This window comes from Vanessa tameamea, chromosome 29 (genome assembly GCF_037043105.1).
Source record: "Vanessa tameamea isolate UH-Manoa-2023 chromosome 29, ilVanTame1 primary haplotype, whole genome shotgun sequence".
NCBI classification, from domain to species: domain Eukaryota; kingdom Metazoa; phylum Arthropoda; class Insecta; order Lepidoptera; family Nymphalidae; genus Vanessa; species Vanessa tameamea.
Genome location: NC_087337.1, coordinates 2930591 through 2952263, shown reverse-complemented (window position 1 = coordinate 2952263; position 21673 = coordinate 2930591). Strand labels below are relative to the sequence as shown.

Genomic DNA, 21673 nt, shown 5'->3' with positions numbered 1-21673 from the left:
TATGTGTGATTACATATATTATTACGATCTTATGACGATATATTGATCGTTAAGAGCATAATTGTAAATATTATTGCAAAGATATCAATTTTGAAGAACACAAAAATATCTCACCCCCCCCCCCCCCCATTCTCCCGATAAACAAGACACATACATGAACTCCCCCCTTACCCCATCCCCTCGGCCGCCATCCCTACCATAGCTTTTTCGACTGCACGCTGTCTCTATCAGTCTTTCTCTTTCTATCTAATGGCACTTAGATATCGCCATCTCTTTCGCACACGGAGCGAACGACACGCATACGTGTGTAGTTAGTCGAGCGCTTATATATCAGTCGAGCGTAGAACGACGAGACTACCATAAAGTGATCGTCTCTGATCGACAGCGGACGGATTTCTGTACGTCTTTCTTTGCCGTTCAGATTAAACAAGACAAACCGAAGACAAGAAAATGACCGGTCGCGGTAAAGGTGGAAAGGGTCTGGGGAAAGGAGGCGCGAAGCGACACAGGAAAGTGCTCCGTGATAACATCCAAGGTATCACGAAACCGGCCATCCGTCGTCTCGCACGCAGAGGCGGTGTGAAACGTATATCCGGTCTGATATACGAAGAGACTCGCGGTGTCCTCAAAGTGTTCCTCGAGAACGTAATCCGCGACGCCGTCACCTACACCGAGCACGCGAAGAGGAAGACCGTCACCGCCATGGACGTAGTGTACGCCCTGAAACGTCAGGGACGTACTCTGTACGGTTTCGGCGGTTAAAATGTTTTCGATGTTTTATTTTGAAAAATTATACAAAAAAAAATTAATAATTTACAAATAATACTGCGAAAACTAAATATAAAAAAGGCCCTTTTCAGGGCCGCATATGGATCTGTTTATACATACTACATACACATTGAATACTCGTTTCAATCGTTCAATGACGTCTATTAAACATAATAACATAATACATATTAATAATAATACGAATATAAGAGTAAGAGCTCTAAGCGTGTAAAACGATCGTATAGATAAGATACGATGACGACTACGACGTAATACCGACCGATCGTTAACGTAGAATATACTTTACCATGCATCTGAATGAGTGTGTAATTTAATTTATTTAATTTTAAATTTCTGTTTACAATTCAAACGTTATTATATATGACTAATTATTCGTCTTCGTCGTCGTCGTCGTCGTTCTTTCGGCTCTACTTCACGCGCTACGAACGCGCCTCCAACAATATTTCGCACGCCTCGAGGCTCGCCTCTAAACGTAGCTCTTACACACGATTACTGTAGATTATTTTTATTATTTATACGATACTGTGGTCTCTCTTTCGAAACACGTATTATTTATCTATCGTAATAGTTTATATTTTATATATTATTCGATAAGTATTCACATATCAGACAACATTTTCTCGTGCTTCTTATATCGACTCGCGTAGTAGTGTGTTTTACGAACGTCGACTTGGAACACGCTAAAATTGTTAGTAAATTATCGAATAAGAGTTGCGCTTTTATACATTATCAGTGAGGTATCTTCGCTTTCAATATGTCGATAGAACGAAACGTTTAAAACGATTTTAATAGAATAAAATAACTTTTAAACGAGGCTCTAGGTACGCGACTAGAACTATAACGAATTTAAACGCGATTCGTACACATCGTTGTCGAACTGTGCTACGAATTCGACTTTCAAACGATCGATAGGTTCAAGAGGTATCTTTTTGTGTTATAGAACGGTCAAAAACTACTTTAAATTATATAAATATCGCATTCGAAAAGATACCTGTTAGTGAAAAGTTTTAAGCGTTCGTACGAGAAATTGTCTAGCGACATCGCGGTTCTCCTTACGGTATTGCTCGGACTCGACTTACCACTAGCGACCTCTCCGCCGCGTCGATCTCCGTCCGATATCAGACACGTTTTATATCGTTATACGTTGTTATCCCACGGTACAACTGCTACTACAACTATTAATATTTATCTTTCGTGTGATTGTGTAGTGAGTTTATTAAATAAAATAAAATAAAATGGCCGACACAGCTATAGCAACCGAAGCGCCGGCACCGGCGACCCCTGCGAAGAAACCGAAGGCGTCCGCGGCCGCCGCCGGTGGCGCCGCCGCCAAGAAACCGAAGGCGAAACCTACTCATCCTAAAACATCCGAAATGGTGAACAGCGCCATCAAAGAGTTGAAGGAACGTAGCGGTTCGTCGCTTCAGGCGATCAAGAAATACATCGCGGCTCAATACAAAGTCGATTCTGAGAAATTGGCTCCGTTCATCAGAAAGTATCTCAAGAGCGCCGTCGAATCGGGTGCACTGATACAGACGAAGGGCAAGGGCGCATCGGGTTCGTTCAAACTAGAGTCGAAATCGTCCGCTTCGAAGAAACCGGCGGGTGCCGGAATCGGAGGCGCGTCCGGCGGCAAGGCCGCATCCTCGGCCGCTTCGGGTAAGTCGAAGAAGGCGACGTCCTCCGCTCCCGTCGCCGGCAAGGGCGCCGCCGCGGGCAAGAAAGCGGCCGCCGGCGGTGCGTCGTCCGGTGCGGCGGCGGCGGCGTCATCGCCGTCCAAATCGAAGGCGAAGGCGACGATAAAGGATAAGAAAGCTGCAGCCGCTAAAAAGAAACCGGCAGCCGCTAAGAAGGCCGTCGCGGCGGCCGCTCCTTCGAAGGCGAAGGGCGCCGCATCGAAGGCGAAGAAGACTGCGAAACCGCCGACTAAGAAACCTAAAGCCCCGAAACCGAAGAAGGCCGCCGCCGCTACGCCGAAGTCGAAACCGACAGCTAAGAAAGCATCCGCCGCCGCCGCTAAAAAGTAAGTCGCCTGCAGCCGCCGCAGCGGTGATAATAACGATGACATCTTTCAAAAGTGTCATCATCATCATCTACAACAACAACAACAACAAAAAAAAAAAAAAACAACATCATCGATGACATACATTTGTCCGATCCCATCGCGTCGACGACGACGACGACGACGACGACGACGACGAAGACTGTGACGATGACGATGACGATGCAAGCGTGTGCGGCGCGTAAATCGCACGACAAAAAGCCCTTTTCAGGGCTAACATAAGTTTCACATAATAAACGAATATATTCGTCGTCGTGCGTAATAATCTACGACGACGACGACGAATAAGATGAGTTAAAGTTTCGAACGATACGATGAACAATTCCAAAACTAATTCTAAATTTATAAAATATAAAACGTAAACGGAAAGAAAAAAAAAAAATAAAAAAAAAATTTAATATTATATGATAAAAATATCCACATACCTCATTATCCATCTATAATATTTACAATCATAGAGATGGAGCAGCACACTCGAACGTCTTCAATTAAATTCAACAAACAAACAAACAAACAAACAAACAAACAAACAAACAAACATACGTACGTACATGTTTATTATTATTATATTTTATCTTTATCAAAATATATCGCTCGCACGCGAAACACGAAAAGGACACACCACCCGCGCGCCCGACTAATTTCACTTTATTAATATTATTTTTTATTTCGTTGTTATGACTCTTCCTTTCTTTATCTCTTTCTTTCTTTGTTCAAAAAAAAAAATAAATAAATAAATAAATATATACAATTTTTACTTCATTTTTCTATTCGCATTCGCATTTCGAAACCCCCCGACCCGCCCCGCCCCGCCCCGCCCGACTGCCCGACTCCCGACTCCGACTCCGACCTTAATAATAATATACGTATTTTCACTTACGCTATATTTATAGAACGATTAATCCACGCTCAATTATCACCGAATAACACTGAACCAATCAAATAGCATAGTTTATAGCCAATCGAATCATTCAATACTAAAGATAAAGAATGATTCTGATTGGTTATCGTATTATGATCTCGTTCGTGTAGTTGGGATTAGAGTTACTACTGATTGAATCTTATTATTTATAATGAAATGCTTTTGAGTTTTCAAGGTTTTTTTTTTACCGGTTAATATTTTGTCAACGGATAAATTTATTTAGTCATTTAAAATACTTTATTGCACAACATATATATTACACAACAATTATTGAGTACATTAGAGAAACGAAAACAAATGGCAAATGGCGCGCAAAGGCGGTCTTATCGCTTATAGCGATCTCTCACAGACAACCTTTGGTGATAGAAGTTTTAGTTAAATTCTATTGGGATCAATAGCACATGTATGGTCTTTTTCCATATTTTTACAAATATTACAGCTTAGCTAAAATACTCAAAGCTTAGGACGCGGCTACGTTGCAATGACGTGAGCATTGTACGTATATAAGTGCTTAGTCTACGAATAAGGTAACTCTTACTCATATTGTGATGCGTAGAAAACTTGAGTGATTAAGCCGGTACCCCTTTGGGCTATGTGATAGTCTTACCTACTGAAACCATTGCGATTGCGGTCTTTTATACGGATCGGAGATGCTGCGGGACGTATCGATATAACGCATACGAGGCCTGCGGCTTCTCTGCTGAGCCTTTTCCCGCTCCGCTCTCTCATGCTGGTCTCGCTGAAGGAGACTACGGCTTTCCACACCGAGTTCCTGAAAAGCATCAGTAACAATATTTTAATATACAGAGATAAATATTGACACAACATGTCTAATATTTCTTTCATAATAAATCAAAAGTACAATAAAAAATTAAAAAAGAAAATATGCCAATAAAATAATTTATAATTTTTATTTATAGTTGTACGCTAAAATTTCATTGTTTTTAATTAACATTACTTTTCATATATTTCAATTGTACGAACCACGTGTTAACGTTAATCCGTAATAACGAATATTTTTGTGCCAAACAAAAATAGTCGTTTGTAATTTGAGGAGTAAAAGTAATAACGATAATTATTGCTTGCACTAAAAGAAAACAACGCCATCTATGTACTTACTACAACAAACTGATACTTACAACCAATTCATGTAGTTCTGCGGCAACCACTAGAGGCCGTTAAATTAAACAAACTCGATATTTATATTTTCATATCGAGTATAAATAAAAATAATTATAACGCATATACATATATAAGTTATCAATACTCGTATAGAGATAGACATCAACAATAAAACTTATAAGGATTAATTACTAGAGATTAATGTTTTCTCATACTTCCATGCTGAAAATGTATACAGGTATCTTAAGCTATTTTTTTTCTTTTTATATTCAATAAATTGTACTTAAATATCGACAACAATGCTCGCAATTATGAAAACTTTCACAATTTTAATAAACATAAAAAGCGTCATAACGATAATATGATAATACTAACCAATAATTGTTAATTTGCACAATGCCATTCTCTCGTTGATTCTTCAGAACAGTGCCACCTGTTGACCAGCGCCAAAGACGAAGTTAATTAGAATAATTTTTTTAAATACATAGATATGATAATTATGTAATTTTTTTTTAAATAATATTATATCATTTAAGTATAGCTAATATAAAAATACTCGGTACTAAGTGCCTTTAATAATATATATTACAAAACGAATAACTTTAAAATGTAATTTAACTTTTTCGGGAAATATCATAACCTATAAACGCGGTTATATGTGGTAATATCACTTTAAGAGCAATAACTTTTTTATTTAAGTTCGGTAAGGTCGGAACCGTTATATTTAAGAGTTAAAAAATAATATTTGATTGGATTTTGAAAGACCCATCTAAAATCGAGGACAGCACTTAAGCGTATAAAATTATAAATACAAATGAACGTACAACACAATGTACAATAAAAATCAGAAATTATTGTTAATAACACTTTCACTAATTGTTTAATAAATAAACTGTAGTCATTTAAAATTCACTAATATCATAAAACGAACCCAACAATTTATACTAACGCTAACTCGAAAGTCTATTCACAATTTTTTTAATACATACAAAAAAAACATATCTTAAGCAACTTGCCATAAAAAAACCATTTTCACTAAAATTGGAGTTAGCGTAGTATAAATTGTAGGTGTCGAAAAGATCAAAAACGTTAAAATATAAAAATACTTACATAAATATTCACCCATCTGAATCACTTATTAATAACAAAAATATATATTCTTAAAATACATCTCATTTTTAACTACTGCTAAAATACTGAACTAATTTTCTATATTTCAATAATAATTTATTTAATAAACAAGGAAACACATTAACTATCTAAAATGTCGCACGACCTTACAGCGCGGTGTTCGAGCACAAATAACTAAATATAAAATAAACTTAAAAATTGTAACGATAATAATTTAAAATATTGAAAAACTTTTACAAAACGTCCTATTTACAAAATAGTAATCCAAATAAGAGCTTTGCGCTTTAAGCAGAAAGACTATTTTTGCATAATATCAATAAATTGTAGAACAAAAGAAAGGCCGGGCGGTTACAAAAATTCTGAGAAATGTTGTTTATTTGACAGGTACGTTAATTTTCAAACGATAATAGTTCTTAATATTTACGTGTAAAGAGGATAATTGCGTCACAAAATCGTTATCGAGGCCATAAATTATTTTATATTTTTAGTTAATATTTTATTGCCCGGTCGTTAGGTTAGAAAAATAAGTATTTAAGAAGAAATTTAGGAAAGTAAGTATACATTACATAATATATTTGTATTTTGATATTAACATTATTTATACTATGATATACATTATAGATGATGAAGATTTATTATATATATGCAAAGTATATTATTTATCAAAGTATTTTATTATTAGTAAGTACATAGTACAAAACAAAGTCGCTTATCGCTGTCAGTTCCCATGTATGCTTAGATCTTTAAAATTATAACGGATTTTGATGCGGTTTTTTTTAATAGTTAGATCGATTCAAGAGGAAGGTTTTTATATATAATACATGTACAATATAGATAGTACAGAAACACTGATCATTTTAGAGGTTTCATTTGCGCTTACATTGCAAACGCTTGTTGAACGGTACGAGATAGATGAACATAATGTACTTCAAAAAAGTCCGCAGTAGTATATGTCTATCTCTTAGGGATAACCCACAATAACCATTTTTTATCCTTTACTTCTTACGAGAAATAATGGCTTATTTTCGAAGCGATTTTAAGCAATTAAGTACCTTAAATACACTGTGATTTTAATATAGATAAATATTGTCCTTTACAATATGTTATTTAAATATATTTTTTTAAAGATATTACACAAACGCAGAGACATAGCGGTTTGTATCGTCTAAGACATTTCTCGTTGTAAGACATTCTGAAGTATATAAGGTCTAATTTAATATATTTCTATTTAATAAACTATTTGTTAATGATAGAACAATCAAATTTATAAGTATACGTAGATGCGTTATACTTTCTTTTTGAATATTTTGGAAACTTTTAATTTAAATACCTTGGAATCATCGACCGTTTCGGAATGTCTATTATCCCGAGAAACTAAGTACTCATAGAAATTAAGCATTAGTCTTATAAAAATGCAAATTTGTATAAATATATATTTTTTAAATAATAAATAAATAAATATTGGACAACATCACATACATTACTCTGATCCCAATGTAAGTAGCTAAAGCACTTGTGTTATAGAAAATCAGAAGTAACGACGGTACCACAAACACCCAGATCCAAGACAACATAGAAGACTAATGACTTTTTCTACATCGACTCGGCCGGGAATCGAACCCGGGACCTCGGAGCGGCGCACCCATGAAAACCGGTGTATACACTAGACGACCACGGAGGTCGTCATTGTATAATATGTCATAAATGTATGTACGTTGTGTACAGTACATGCAACATAAGAATAGGGTATTCTACTAAACTATGATTGAAAAAGTACTTTAAAATGTTGAACTTTCTAATAAAGAGCCCCAAAAAATATTTCGGCTATTACTATATATATTATAACTAATAGCTATATATATTATAACTAATAAATATTTGGTTAATAATAAGAATATAATTTTTTTTCGAAAAAAAAAATACATTCGTACTAAAAAAAATACTGTAAACCAACAGATACCACTATTAAAGTGTTAGGAGAATCTACATTCCGAACCGGTGGTAGCTTTACTTTAAATAGTTTGTTAAATGACAATTCAAAAATGCTCGTAAAAGCCTACTTGAATAAAGTATAATTTGATTTGATAAGCACATTCATCTGGAAATGCGTTTTGCACGGAACTACGGAACTACCTTCGTGATGGCGTCGAGTTTTAAGTCTCTATTTAGATTGTTACGCATAAAATAAGCACAGCCCGACTATGACGCGTAAACATCGATTCTGTAAAGTCTTGTAGGCGGGTTATGTTGTGTACGCCACTGTGTGCGTATGTAACACACTAGCGTATGCAGAGTGAAGGCCAATTGATGGGGAGGATTGGTGGGGGTTATCAGATAAATAAGAAAAAAAAATATGGAGTCGAGTCCTAGGTCTCTGTGGAGGTCAACGTTACGGATGTAGTATGTATGTAGCATCATGCGTAAGCATCGATTTTGTATAGCCTGTAAGCGGGCTATAATGTGTTCGCTAGTGTGTGCGAATACGACACTAGCGTAGGTGGTGGTGGTGGGAGGTGGGACGGATGCATGCTTTGTATAGTGTCACCTTATGTCTAGGGGACAACTTACTACGCCTGCATAGCATCGGGTATAGTCTACTTAGAACAAAGGATGCTTTGTTCCTTGTATTATTGATATGAGGCCTGAAAGTTAGCTGCCGATCTAATGTGAGGCCGAGGTATTTGGCTACGTTACGCCAAGCGATGGGTCTACCGTTAAAGGTTAGTGCCCCGGGCATGTTTGGAATTTTTTTTTCGAAATGTTAGTTGCTGTTGGCCCTAATGGCCTCTACAGCGTCACCGGGTGGGGTAGGCGAGCTAAACTACTCAAGCCTTGTGTTGGGAGCCCACTTAAGGGCTCAGAATACGCGCGTCCTAAGGGCGCCTCCTGTGAGGCCGAACCTCGGCTTAGGACGCCGTCGTCGACTCGAGGGAGGAATGACGTGTGCATTCAACGTCGCACGCCTAGGCGTCGACGGGGCGGTAAGTAAGAGGGACCTCGACCCCGCCGGCGGGGTCGGTGTGTGTTGTATGTACCTACTGTGGGAGTTGAGTTGTCGGCAGTAAGTCTGTCGACGGGATCGTGTAGGACGTGCTTAGGACGCCTACGGATCGGATAGGGTAACTCCAAGGGGCTATACTTGCTCGCCTTGGATATGAGTGGGTTTGAGTGTTGCGACGCTTTGTCGAAGTATCGGATTGAGAGATCTTTGAATAGCTTAGCTATTGACTCGATTTTAAAATCTCTGTGGAGGTCTACGTTGCGCATGTACCACGGACAGCCCGAGGCAATGCGTAGAAAGCGGTTTTGAATCGCTTGAAGCCTAGCTATGTTGTGAGGACTCGAGTGAGCGAACGCTACGCTAGCGTAGGAGAGAATGGGTCGTATGCAAGTTTTATAAATTGTGACCTCATGTCTAAGGGACAACTTACTTCGCTTGCATAGTAGCGGGTACAATCTACTTAGAACAAAGGCGGCTTTGTTCTTTATATTATATGAAGCCTAAACGATAGTCGTCGGTCTAGAATTACACCTAAGTATTTAATCTTAGGTTGCCAGGGGATTCCCTTGCCGTACAGGGTTATTGACCCCGGGTGGCGACGGGTTGAGTGCGAAAAGTACACTGCTGCACTTTTATCAGGGTTGAGTGCAATGTTCCATTTCCGGAACCACGCGCCAAGCGCGTTCATCGCGTATTGAAGACGCGTCTTGATGAGGGCGGGGGAGCGGGACGTTGAGTACACGGCTGTGTCGTCCGCGAAGAGGGCGAGTTCTGTGGCTCTGGTTCTCGGGATATCCGAGGTGTACAGAGAGAATAGGATGGGAGAGAGCACGGAACCTTGCGGTACACCGGCTCGAATAGGGCGGGATGTTTGGAATGTTGATGAAATTGTATATATAGCAAGTATCGTAGAAAAAGTTGAAAGTGCGATTCAGGCTCATACCTATAACGTTTTTTTTTCTCATGTTTTTATTTACCGAATAAAAAAAGGAACGTTCTATTCAGTTGTTCCATATTGATATGCACGAAAATAAATAAATTTATATAAGAATTATATTATTAACTATTAATAAATATCAGCCTGTTTCATTAAATGTTCATTACTTGTCTCGTACGTGCGGCGCCGCCTGGGTAGTATTTGTATTTTAGTAGAATATGACATTATGAAAAAAAACATAATATAATAAAAAGAAATACGTGACTGTTGCGTTACGTGACGACAAATTGCATTGAAAAACACATTCAGCGCCATCTATCAGCGCGCAAAGGTTAACTGAATGTCAAGATTTTTTTTTTATAGTTTGTATTTTTTAAGATTTTGTGATTCAAGATTGTTAGAAATAATAATATTATCCAATCAATCAATCGCCCGCACAAGGCAAGTAGATAGGCAATGAAACAAGCTGATATTCATATTCATAGTAAATATTATTCTTGAGTACATTTTCATGTGTAATGTTATAATACCATAGTATCATATCAATGTGAAGCAAGCGAACTGAATGTTTCTTATTTTATTCGCTAAACAAAAATAGTTATTTCGTTTTATGATCCTGAATCGCGCTATTAACTTTTTGTACAACACTTGCAATATATACAATCACACCGGGAAGCTACAACAGCGTCACAGACATCCCGATTCAGACAGCCGACTCGTGTGATTGTCTGTTCAAATGATCGCTCGCTTCGGTGCAGTGTACCATCCGGCAGAGTCTTCCACGACTCGCCCACCCGCCCGGTGACGCTGTAGAGGCCACTCTCTAGCCAACAGCTACTGGTCATTCGAAAAAAAAAAAAGGTGCAGTGTATACTGTATAGCCTTGAGTAGTCCGGTGCGATTGTAGGTTAGTCTCACGCATCCGTTAGGACCGCTACTATGGTCACCAACCCCATGGAGGTTCTGGAGGGACTCATTAATTACCTCCAAGAGAACCAACCGAAAATCTTTGCCGGGTATACTAATTTGACCAAACCTACCAAACAGGTAGCTAATTTCTCCACGCAAAGTAAATTACAATGTATTATACTTTTTTACTTACCAACATAACAATTTTATTTGTATACATCTGTTACATTTTCAAACTTTTAAACAACTGAAACATAATCATAAGCTAATTAGAGATAAAGATCGCGTGTGACAGATTAAGTAAGAAATAATTAAATGATTACAAAAACGCTTACATTATTTAATGTATGTTTAAATAAATTCTGTAATAATAATTATTATGATTTAATTGCGAAAACGAATTGTATTGATAACATTGACATTAAATAAGACGCTATTTTGACTCTTCTGTTCATTATTGTGAATCATGTGATTTGTAAAATCGAGCCTTTATAAGTGAAGGAAGCTCCTCATAGAACACTTTATTTCAATACTCCGCCAGTGTGTACAGAGCAGCGATCCGCGATTAATAACATTATTCTCAATCAAATTCAATTAAAAATGCTCTCTGCTTGCGATTCTCGTTTTGCCGTAACTGGATTGAAATGCTCGATCGAGCTTATCAGCGTTCCTCGACTTACTTGTTTGCCATCAGGCAGATTTTATCAATAATAAAGTAATATAGCACTGCCATCTTTCGTGTTCCGTATACAAATTTAATCGCTGTGCGCTTAATAGATGGCGCTTAATAGTAATTTTCTGTGTGTGTAATTAAATGTTTTCGTCACTTAACGTGTCGGGGACGTACATAGTTTTTTTTTTTGTTTTTTACAATATTACGTAATTTAACAACTTCCACGCGGTGCCGCACGTACGAGGCGATTAGCGATTATGTAGTGAAACAGGCTGATATTTATGTATAGTAAATATTCCTTTGCATATTTATCACATTTTCCTGTTGTTATAAGACACAATATTCATATGGAGCAACCGAACTGAATATTTATTATTTAATTCGATAAATTATTAATACAGTTAATTTTCTTTATGATCCTGAATCGCGCTTTCAACTTTTTCTACGACATATGCTATATATACATTTCTACCGATAAGTTTATCATTCCGATTCTGGCATCGGGCTCGCTCGCACGTCAGCAATCCGATTTCGCTCTCTGTACTCAATTAGGCCACGCCCCCGTGAAAAAGTTGCCCAAGCGTCCCGCTAGAGGGAAGTGTGGAACTTCAAACGGTTTATAGTTACAGTTCTGTTCGCGCGAAGTGTTTGTAATAGGCATCTTCAGCGTAGGTGTGTGCAGCTTCTGTTCTGAGCTGAAGTGGCGGATCGAAATAAATCCCCGATAAAAGTACCGCGGTGTTCTTCCACCGCGGTATAAATAACAATCCTATAACAGACCGAGCCCGTCCGGGGTCAATAACCCTCAACGACAGGCCCATCCCTTGGCGCAAAGAAGTAAAATACCTAGGCGTCACATTAGATCGGAAGCTATTTTTCAGACCTCATATCGTCCAAGCAAGGAACAAAGCACTCTTTGTTCTAAACAGATTATACCCGATGCTAGGAAAGCGCAGTAAACTGTCCCTTAGAAATAAGGTGACATTATACAAAGCTTGCATCCGTCCCATACTCACATACGCTAGTGTCACATTCGCATACGCTAGCGAACAATACATAGATATGTTACAGAAAGTACAAAACCGATGCCTACGTACGTTGACCGGGTGTCCGTACTACGTACGTAACATCGACCTCCATAGAGACTTAAGACTCGACTCCATCGCGAAAGTGATGAAAGAAATATCGATTAGATATTTCGATAAAGCGTCGAGTCACTCTAACCCGATTATACTTAATACCAGTAAGTATAGCCCTCAGTGGCACTCTAGTCCGACACATAGACGCCCTAAGGACGTTCTAAGTGCAATCACATCGGCGAATGCTACCCCATTAGGACCCACATTTAACACACACCGACCCCACCGGCGGGGTCGAGGTCCCTCGTTCATTATTAACCGTCCGCGCCTAGGCGCATGACGCGTCTCAGAGCACACATTGTCCTCCCTCCAGGCGTCGACGGCGTCCTAAGCCGAGGTCCGGCCTCACAGGAGGCGCCCTTAGGACGCGCGTACTCTGAGCCCTTCAGTGGGCTCTCAACATCCGGCTGAGTCTTCTGCGACTCGCTCACCCGCCCGGTGACGCTGTAGAGACCACTCTGGCCAACAGCTACTGTCCAATCGAGAAAAAAAACAAAAAAGTTTACCGGGGTCCGTGGTACATGCGTAATGTTGATCCCCATAGAGATTTTAAAAACAATTCAATAACTAAGCTATTTAAAGATCTTTCAATCAGATATTTTGATAAATGATGCAATGCAGAAACAATACATTACAATTCGAAAAAAAAAAAATGTTTACCGGGGCACCCGGGGCACTCGCCCAGACTAAAACGATCATCGATCGGAAGATGCTCGAAGAGCGATTCCGGTCGATCGATCGTTCACCCCTAGACCAGATTCTCCCGACTCCGTAGACTCGAGGTTGCTAAGTCGGCTTCAGTCGAAGTAATTAACTTCATCAATAGCGCTGTAGCGATTGTTCGAGGGAGGTCCCCGTGCAGCCGCGACGGCCGCTGGGCCCTCCCAGAGGACCAGAGACTTACTTAAGCGTTGTCACCCGGCGAAGAGAGCCCACGACGCCCAACCGACCGTAGATAACGGAAAGACACTTTTGGGATCTGCAGAGAGAGGTTAAAATTCGCTTTGCGGAACTCAGAGGCGATGGATGGGACAGGAAACTGAGTGACTACCGAGCTAACACCGACTACCGCGGATAAAGTCGAAACGATAGTCAAAGATCTACATTCCAAGAAAGCCCCCGGGCCTCAGGAAGGTATCTCAAACCTACCTACCTATACCTACCTAACAGCTCGATGTAGAATACCGGGGTAGATGGATAGGACGGTCTGATCCAATTTCGTGGCCAGCCCGTTCACCGAACTTAAATCCAGTCGATTTCTTTTACTGGGGAACGTTAAAAGAAAAAGTATATTTGAAATCACTTCAAAGTTTAAACGAATTACGAGAAAAATGTGCAGAAGCTGTTGAAGAGATCAACTCAAAAAGAGCGGTTTACAAGACGTGTAAACCGCTCTTTTTTAAGAAGATGTAGGGCTTGCATCGCGGCTGAAGGTAAACAAATTGAGCATTTCTTATGAATGAATAAACTTTGATTCCAATAACTGAATTTTGTTTCAACCTTATTCTTTTGTTGTCTTTATTTAAGTAACAATCTTCTAAGTCTAGCGTCACTGTCTGCCTCGCTCACACGCGGCACATGTCACTATATTACAGCATTCGTACTCAAACGCGGTCCGTAGCAATTTAATTGATAAAAATAATTAACTTTCAATTGGTTTACATTTTTTTTCTCCCTAATTTTAGGTGTAGTCTACTAAGTGTAGTAGCATTTTAGAGTCCGTACTAAATGCGCCATCTTTTAAAGTCACTTGCCAAAAGAGCGTAGTACATTTTTTACAAGAGTCACATAAAGATGGATGATGTAATCTTTTTTGCGTAATGGTTGCGCAATAAAATGTTGTTTTTCTAAAACTGAGGCATTTTTGTATCGATTTTAGATTACGATTTATAAAACTTAACAAAAAAAAATCATACCATGTTCAAGATTCGTGGTCATAAAGCTTGAGAGTGTCACAGGATGTCAATTTCTCGATTTTTTTTAAAACTCAATATTTTTTTTTATTATTCGTAACGATCTAAATAGAGACTTAAACCTCGACGCCATCACGAAAGGGTAGTTCCGTAGTTTCGTGCAAAAAGCATTTCCAAACGAATGTGCTTATCAAATCAAATCAAATCAAAATATACTTTATTCAAGTAGGCTTTTACAAGCACTTTTGAATTGTCATTTAACAAACTATTTAAAGTAAAGCAACCACCGGTTCGGAGAGTAAATTCTCCTAACACTAATAGTGGTATCTGTTAGTTTACAGACATTTGTTTAATACGAATGTTTTTTTTTTCGAAAAAAAAATTATATTCTTATTATTAATTAAATTTTTATCAGTTACATAAGCGAAAAATACCGTATAAAAGTTTAGTCTCTTTACAACTGAATATACAGAAAAAATCCGATAAATATTACCGATATTCGACAAATTATTGGTTAAAAATGCATGTTTTCAAAAATTTCTTCATTTCATTGCAAATTGAACGTTATTTCAACATAAACGAGTAGATTGCATTCTCTAGAATGTTTTGTTAAAAAATGTATTACGAGAAAAATAGGAATATAAACCAAGGTACAAATGCACAGTAATAAGCTTTAAACTTCATGTTATTTCTACAAAATTACATCGTTAACTGAATAAATAATTTTGCAATAATTATAAAGTTTAAGTCTTTGTTTACTGAAAAAAAAACCTTACCTATCAACATTGATGTTACCAATACTAAATTAACACCTTGTCGCCATCTTTTGCATTGCATGCACGCAGTTATACTTTGTGCGCTAATAGATGGCGCTGAATGACTGTTTTCAACAACATTTCGTCACGCAACGCACCAGTCACGTACTTTTTTATATTATGATTTGATTTTTTAAGATTTTTTTATTTAATAAATGCTAATATTACTCACCCAATCAATCGCCCGTACGAGGCGAGTAGCTTGTACTTGTAATGAAACAGTCTGATATTAATATTAATGGTTAATATTATTCTTGAGTACATTTATTACATTTTCATGCGGTATATTATAATACCTTATCATATTAATACAAGGCAATGGAATGAGTTTTTTTTTTTTCGTAGTTAAAAAACGGTTTTCTCATTTTATGATCCTGAATCACGCTATCAACTTTTTCTGCTACACTTACTATATATACAATCAGCCCGACACTTTACATGCGACAACCCACGTCGGACGATCATAGACGTCTGACATCCTATTTGAGAGCCAAGTATATCGGCTTTCACTCCTACGCTCGAGAGGAATAGAGTAGCCCTATCCGGCGCCGAGCATCGCGGGTGACTTACAACTAGTCTGCATTTTCGTAGGATCTTTCAATCCTAACGAGTTGCGTGCCCTGGCAGGCAAGCTGCGCTTAGCGCAGCACAACTCGCAGGCCAGGCTCCAGGCCACCTGTGAACACGCAGGCCTCATCGACGCCATATGGCGTTACCAAGTCCCCCCACCCAAATGATGTTCTAATGGCGTCATTTAAAAATAGAATTAAGCCCCGATCGCTAGCTTTAGCGACGTTTAACGCAAACGGTCTTATCGATCAAATCGACTTAGTCCGCGAATTCGTTACCGCGAACCAGATTGATTTCCTCCTCGTTCAGGAATCATTCTTAAAACCGTATGATCGCGAACTATAATATCATTCGCAACGATAGGCCCACTGCCCTCGGGGGCACTCTAATTTACTACAAGAGGTCGCTTCACTGCTCACCTCTAGACCCGCCGCCGCTTAGCAACATCGAGGCGTCCGTCTGTCAGGTGGGTATGACAGGTCATCAACCTATCGTACTTGCCTCAGTTTATCTCTCACCCACTAAGCTTCTCTTAGAGAACGACCTTAAGTCGCTCCTTTCGATGGGTAGCTCGGTCATTCTGGCCGGCGACCTTAACAGCAAGCACTCCCGTTGGAACTCTTTCAACAATAATAACAACGGTCGTATTCTAGACCGACTAATCTCTCTCGCTACTTTCACTTTCGAGATCGTAGCCCCTCTCACCCCGACCCGCTTCCCTTCACTAACGAGTAATCGCTTAAACAGCCCCGATATACTCGACATAGCGATCTTAAACGACGTAGCGTTACAGCTGCGTTCGATTGAGACGCTCTCCGAGTTAAACTCTGACCACCGCCCCGTCCTAATTCAACTAGGATCCGAGCCCTCTGCTCCCGCCCCGACTAAAACGATCATCGACTGGAAGAAGCTCGAAAAGCGACTCCGGTCGACAGATCAATCTCCTCTTAACCAGATTCTCGACTCTATAGAATCAGTCGAAGTAGTTAAATTCATTAATAACGCTCTCGAAGGTTGTTCGAGGGATGTCCCTGTGCAACCGGACGGTCGCTGGGCCCTCTCCGAGGACCTTAGAGACCTTTTTTTTTTTGTTTAACGAGGAGGAAATGCATTTACGCATGCCGCCCGGTCGGGGGACCGGGACGGGTATGTGGGACTCAACCGGGGCCTAATGCCCCGTGCCAGGGCACGCTGATGCTAATGCCCTGTCCTACCCACTAAAACCATCCTCGGGTTTCCACCATGCCGCCGAGTGGTGAGGCCACGGGATCGCCAAGGGCATGCAACCGCGACCCCACCAGCGGCAGCCGCCGTAAGGCGGCTGAATATTCATGGAAAGCGCGCCTAGTGCGCGCCTTCCCCCTCATCCTCCACGTGGTAATGTGGCGAACTCCCCCGAGTCCGCCACTGGAGGCTGGGCGTCAACGAAGCTGACGCCCTGCGGCGGATAAGATGGTAGGCTCCGCCGCTGACCGCCGGTGTAAAACATCTGGGAGGCTCGAGTAGCGAGCCCTCCCACTCCCTCCTAGCCAACGAGGCCACTCCATGGTCCGCCCTGACGCCGATCAGGGACGTACCAGGAGCGGCCCCGCGGCATCCCTCCCGCCAGTCTTAGCCGTGGCCGACGAGCAAGCTCAAACCGGCCCCGTTGCCCAGGGTACACCACGAGGAGGTGACTGACATGTACCCCGTAACCTCGTTACCTCGCTTAACTCTTAGTTCACGGGCTTGCCGTTTTTGTCGATTTTGTAAGTGTGTGCGTGCGATTCTCAAGGGCACTTAGCTCTTGTACTCCTCTTAATTCTATTTTTAAATGACGCCATTAGGACATCATTTGGGTGGGGACTTGGTAACGCCATATGGCGTCGATGAGGCCTGCGTGTTCACAGGTCGCCTGGAGCCTGGCCTGCGGGTTGTGCTGCGCTAAGCGCAGCTTGCCTGCCAGGGCGCGCAACTCGTTAGGATTGAATGATCCTACGAAGTTGCAGACTAGTTGTAAGTCACCCGCGATGCTCGCGCCGGATGGCGCTACGGGTGATGCACTAATCGGTGCTTTTACGGCCTGATGGGCGGTTTTAGCAGCTGTTGGAATAGGCTGCGAAGTAGGTGAGGGCTTAGGGCCCATCTGCAGGGGTTTGTCCCAAGCGGAGCCCTGAGGGGGCGGGGCGGCTACCGCCACGGGGGTCGGCTTTGCTGCGACAGAGGTCGCTGCCTTGGGGCGGTTGTTCGCTGTTTTATGAGCGAGAGTCGGCTTGCGTCGAGGCGCTTTATCGCAACCGCGGTAATTTGCGGGGTGGCCCTTTGACTAGCAAAGGACGCACGAAGGTGGGTCGGACTCGCTGCGCTCCTTGCGGGGGCAGTCGGCGGTGCCGTGGTCGCCTAGGCACTTTACGGACCTAGGGCGGGCGAAGCAGTTTCGCGCGGAGTGCCCGTACATTTGGCAACGGTGACATTGCCCCGGGGCACCCCGGTTGCGTGGAACTTCAATCCGGATGCCGGAGAGGTGGGCCACGGACTTTAAGTTGAAGATTTTCTTCCCTTCCGGGGAGAGATCTAGAACTACAAGTACAAGGTTGAATGGGCGTTTCGTTTGGGCGTGGTACATCCTGTGTACCTCGCGAACTGGCAGTCCTTGGTCTTTTAGACTGTCCGAAATGAACTCATTGCTGAGTTCTCTGGGCAGTCCCTTTATTACCACCCTCAGCTGCTTCTCGTCTTCGAGAGCATAGGTGTGGTAACCTATATTTTTGGTCCGCAGGAAGGCGGTCAGGCGCCTGTGTTCCGCGGATGATGGGACCGTTACTTTGATACCCTGCGCGGTGGACCGCGCGTGGGTATAATGAATACGCTTTTGCGTAATCAAAAGGGAGATTTGTTCCCAGGCACTCTTGTCCTGGATGAAAATAGGGGGAGGGGCCTTCTCTCGAGGTTCCTCGGGGTGGGATGGAGCCGCGATGGGCTCAGCGGATGTCGCCGCCCCTTCGCGGGGGGACGGGGCTACGATCGGACGCGTCGACTCTGCCGATTGGCGGGCCGACGCGGTAGGCACCTCCCTCTCCGGACGGGCTGCCTTAGTGGGCGGTGCCCTCTTTGAGGGAGGCGTGGCCTTAAGCGCTGTTGCTTTGCGCTTGGTTGTTTTCGAAATGACAGGTTCGAAACCGAGTTCGTCGGTTTCCATTGTGGATGGTTCTACATCCACGGGAAGGGTGGGCTCCGGTCTTGGAGAATCCGGGCGGTCGGGGGTGGCCGGTGAAGCCGGTGGGTCAGTATGGACTACCTGGATGGTAGCCCTCGACTGGGTGAAGCCTGCTAAGATTTCAGGGTGGTTAGTCTGGAGGTACTTTATGAGGCCCTCCAAGACCTCCATATGGTTGGGGGCCATGCTGGCCCCAACCGACGGGTGATAACAACCTCCCTGCCGCTGAACACTTCGGTAAAATGATATATATAGCACGTGTCGTAGAAAAAGTTGAAAGCGCGATTCAGGATCATAAAGTAAGAGAACTGTTTTTATCTACCGAATAAAATAGGAAATATTCAGTTCGGTTCCTCCATATTTATATAATATTGTGGTCTTATAATATACATTATATAATTATATAATATGAATATAGAAACGAATAATATCTAATCTATCTATCAATAAATATCAACCTGTTTTATTACTCACCGCGTACGTACGAATATTTGTAGTTTATCAGTAGTTATATTGTAGTTTATCAGTAATATCAGTAGTTACAAATTGTTAAAAAATATATATTATAAAAAAAATACTTCACCGTTGCGCTACATAACGAAATGCATAAAAAATAAACATACAGCGCCATCTATTAGCGCACAGCGGTTAACTGACTTCACAGAATACAACATATCGAAGCAAAATGATATTTTATTATTGTTTAAATCTGTGTGATGGACATGAAATGAAATATATTTATGCTCAAGACAGCATATTCCAATTGCCGCGTGTCAATTTTGTTATTTTTTTTATCAATACATTCTACAGTAGGCAATCTGCGCTTTTTTTTAGTATTCACAGACTTAAGTCACAACTCATTTTTTGTGTAAAGACAGCGTTCAAATTACACTGAATTTTTAAAATCTTTAACAAATAAATAATTTGTCAAATAACAGTTAAAAGACTAAACTTTTGTAGAGTAAATTGTTTAAATAACTGATATATAAAAAACTCGTGAAAACTACTTATCCGGCGTAAATGCTCTTAAACGAAGTATCACATCGTCCGACCATTATATTTATCGTATTTAACTAACATGATTGTATTTTTGGATATTGAAAAAGAGTAACTACTGATTTTCTTGCCGGTTCTTCTCGGTAGAATCTACATTCCGAACCGGTGGTAGAACACTTGAGAATTAAATTTAAATAGGTCTTTATAAATAAACAGGTATTTATCTAACTCTAATTTTCATAAGACATTGATTGTTTGAATTTTTCGAAGAAATTTAATGTTAGATAATATCACGCTAACGTAAGCTACTTGGTCCTCTGACATGTTTTGAATAGATTGCATTGATTTTCACTTTTCACTAGTCTTCTAACACATATTCTTATCGAGTTACAGAATGCCAATTAATGTCAAACAATACAATAATGAAGGGTGTTCCTGCTTGGCCTTATGGCCGAGCCGGGTACGGGCATCGAGGCTTGCCTCCTAACCCGGGCATGTCCTCTGCGGTAGCACGCAGCTACCGCGTCATGCAATTCTGACCCGATGGGTCAGGGTCCTATGGACCCAGTGGTATAAACAAACAACAAACAATACAAGTTCTCACTGACAATTAGTTCGTATTAATGACACACTCGCAAACTAGCGCTAGTGTAGATTTCAATCGACTAGTTGAATAACAAACAGAAATAAGAAACATTCGGTTTGGTTGCTCTAGATTGACATTATGATAGTAATAAAATGTAATAAATATATATAAGAGTATAAAACATACGTCTCCGATGCGTTACGTGACGAAATGTTGCATCGAAAAACAGAAAATAAACAATCAGCGCCATCTAGTAGCGCACAAAGGTTAACTAAGAGTACGGAATACAAAAGATAGAACCATAATGTTATTTTATTATTGTTAAAATTGGTCTGATGGACAAAAAAAGCTATAATTATAACTGATGAAGTTATTCTCAATATGCAATACAAAAAGAAACAAATTAACATTAAATAGATAATACAACATTCCTTTAGTATTCGACAGTAAAAAGGAAAGTCAGATATTAGTCGACTACAGAAGCTAATTTATTCAGAAATAAAAAATTGCTTCCATCTCTTGTATTGTGTAAGCAAAGTTAAGCTTTATGCGCTAATAGATGGCGCTGAACGCTTGTTTTGGAAGCATCATTAGAACTAGAATGTGTTGAAAAAAATATTATGTATTCCTAGATAATTTTTGAGAAAAATAGGAATGAAAACCAAACCTTTAAACTACACATTATTTCTACAAAACCACATCGTTGACCGTATAAATATTTTTGCAATTATAAAGTTTAATTAATCTTTGTTTAGTGAAAATAGTATTTTTTCGATTTGAAATGTTATTGATTGATTATATTTCTTTTTTTGAAATATGATTGATTATATTTATTTATTGTCAAAATTACCTATCAATATTGATGTTAACAATATTATAATGCTGCCATCTTTTGTATTCCGTGCACTCAGT

General features: G+C 40.3%; 2 protein-coding genes across 2 annotated transcripts; both read left to right on the top strand.

Moving 5' to 3' along the window:
- The first annotated feature begins 171 nt into the window (after nucleotides 1-171).
- Nucleotides 172-824, top strand: LOC135194354 (histone H4). Its single transcript, XM_064219682.1, has one exon. It carries the CDS (start codon nucleotides 451-453, stop codon nucleotides 760-762), a length of 312 nt encoding a protein of 103 aa, XP_064075752.1. The 5' UTR covers nucleotides 172-450; the 3' UTR covers nucleotides 763-824.
- Nucleotides 825-1906: 1082 nt separating this feature from the next.
- LOC135194412 (histone H1B-like) lies at nucleotides 1907-2919 on the top strand. Its single transcript, XM_064219828.1, has one exon. The coding sequence runs from the start codon at nucleotides 2025-2027 to the stop codon at nucleotides 2814-2816; it is 792 nt and encodes a 263-aa protein (XP_064075898.1). The 5' UTR covers nucleotides 1907-2024; the 3' UTR covers nucleotides 2817-2919.
- Nucleotides 2920-21673: the final 18754 nt, after the last annotated feature.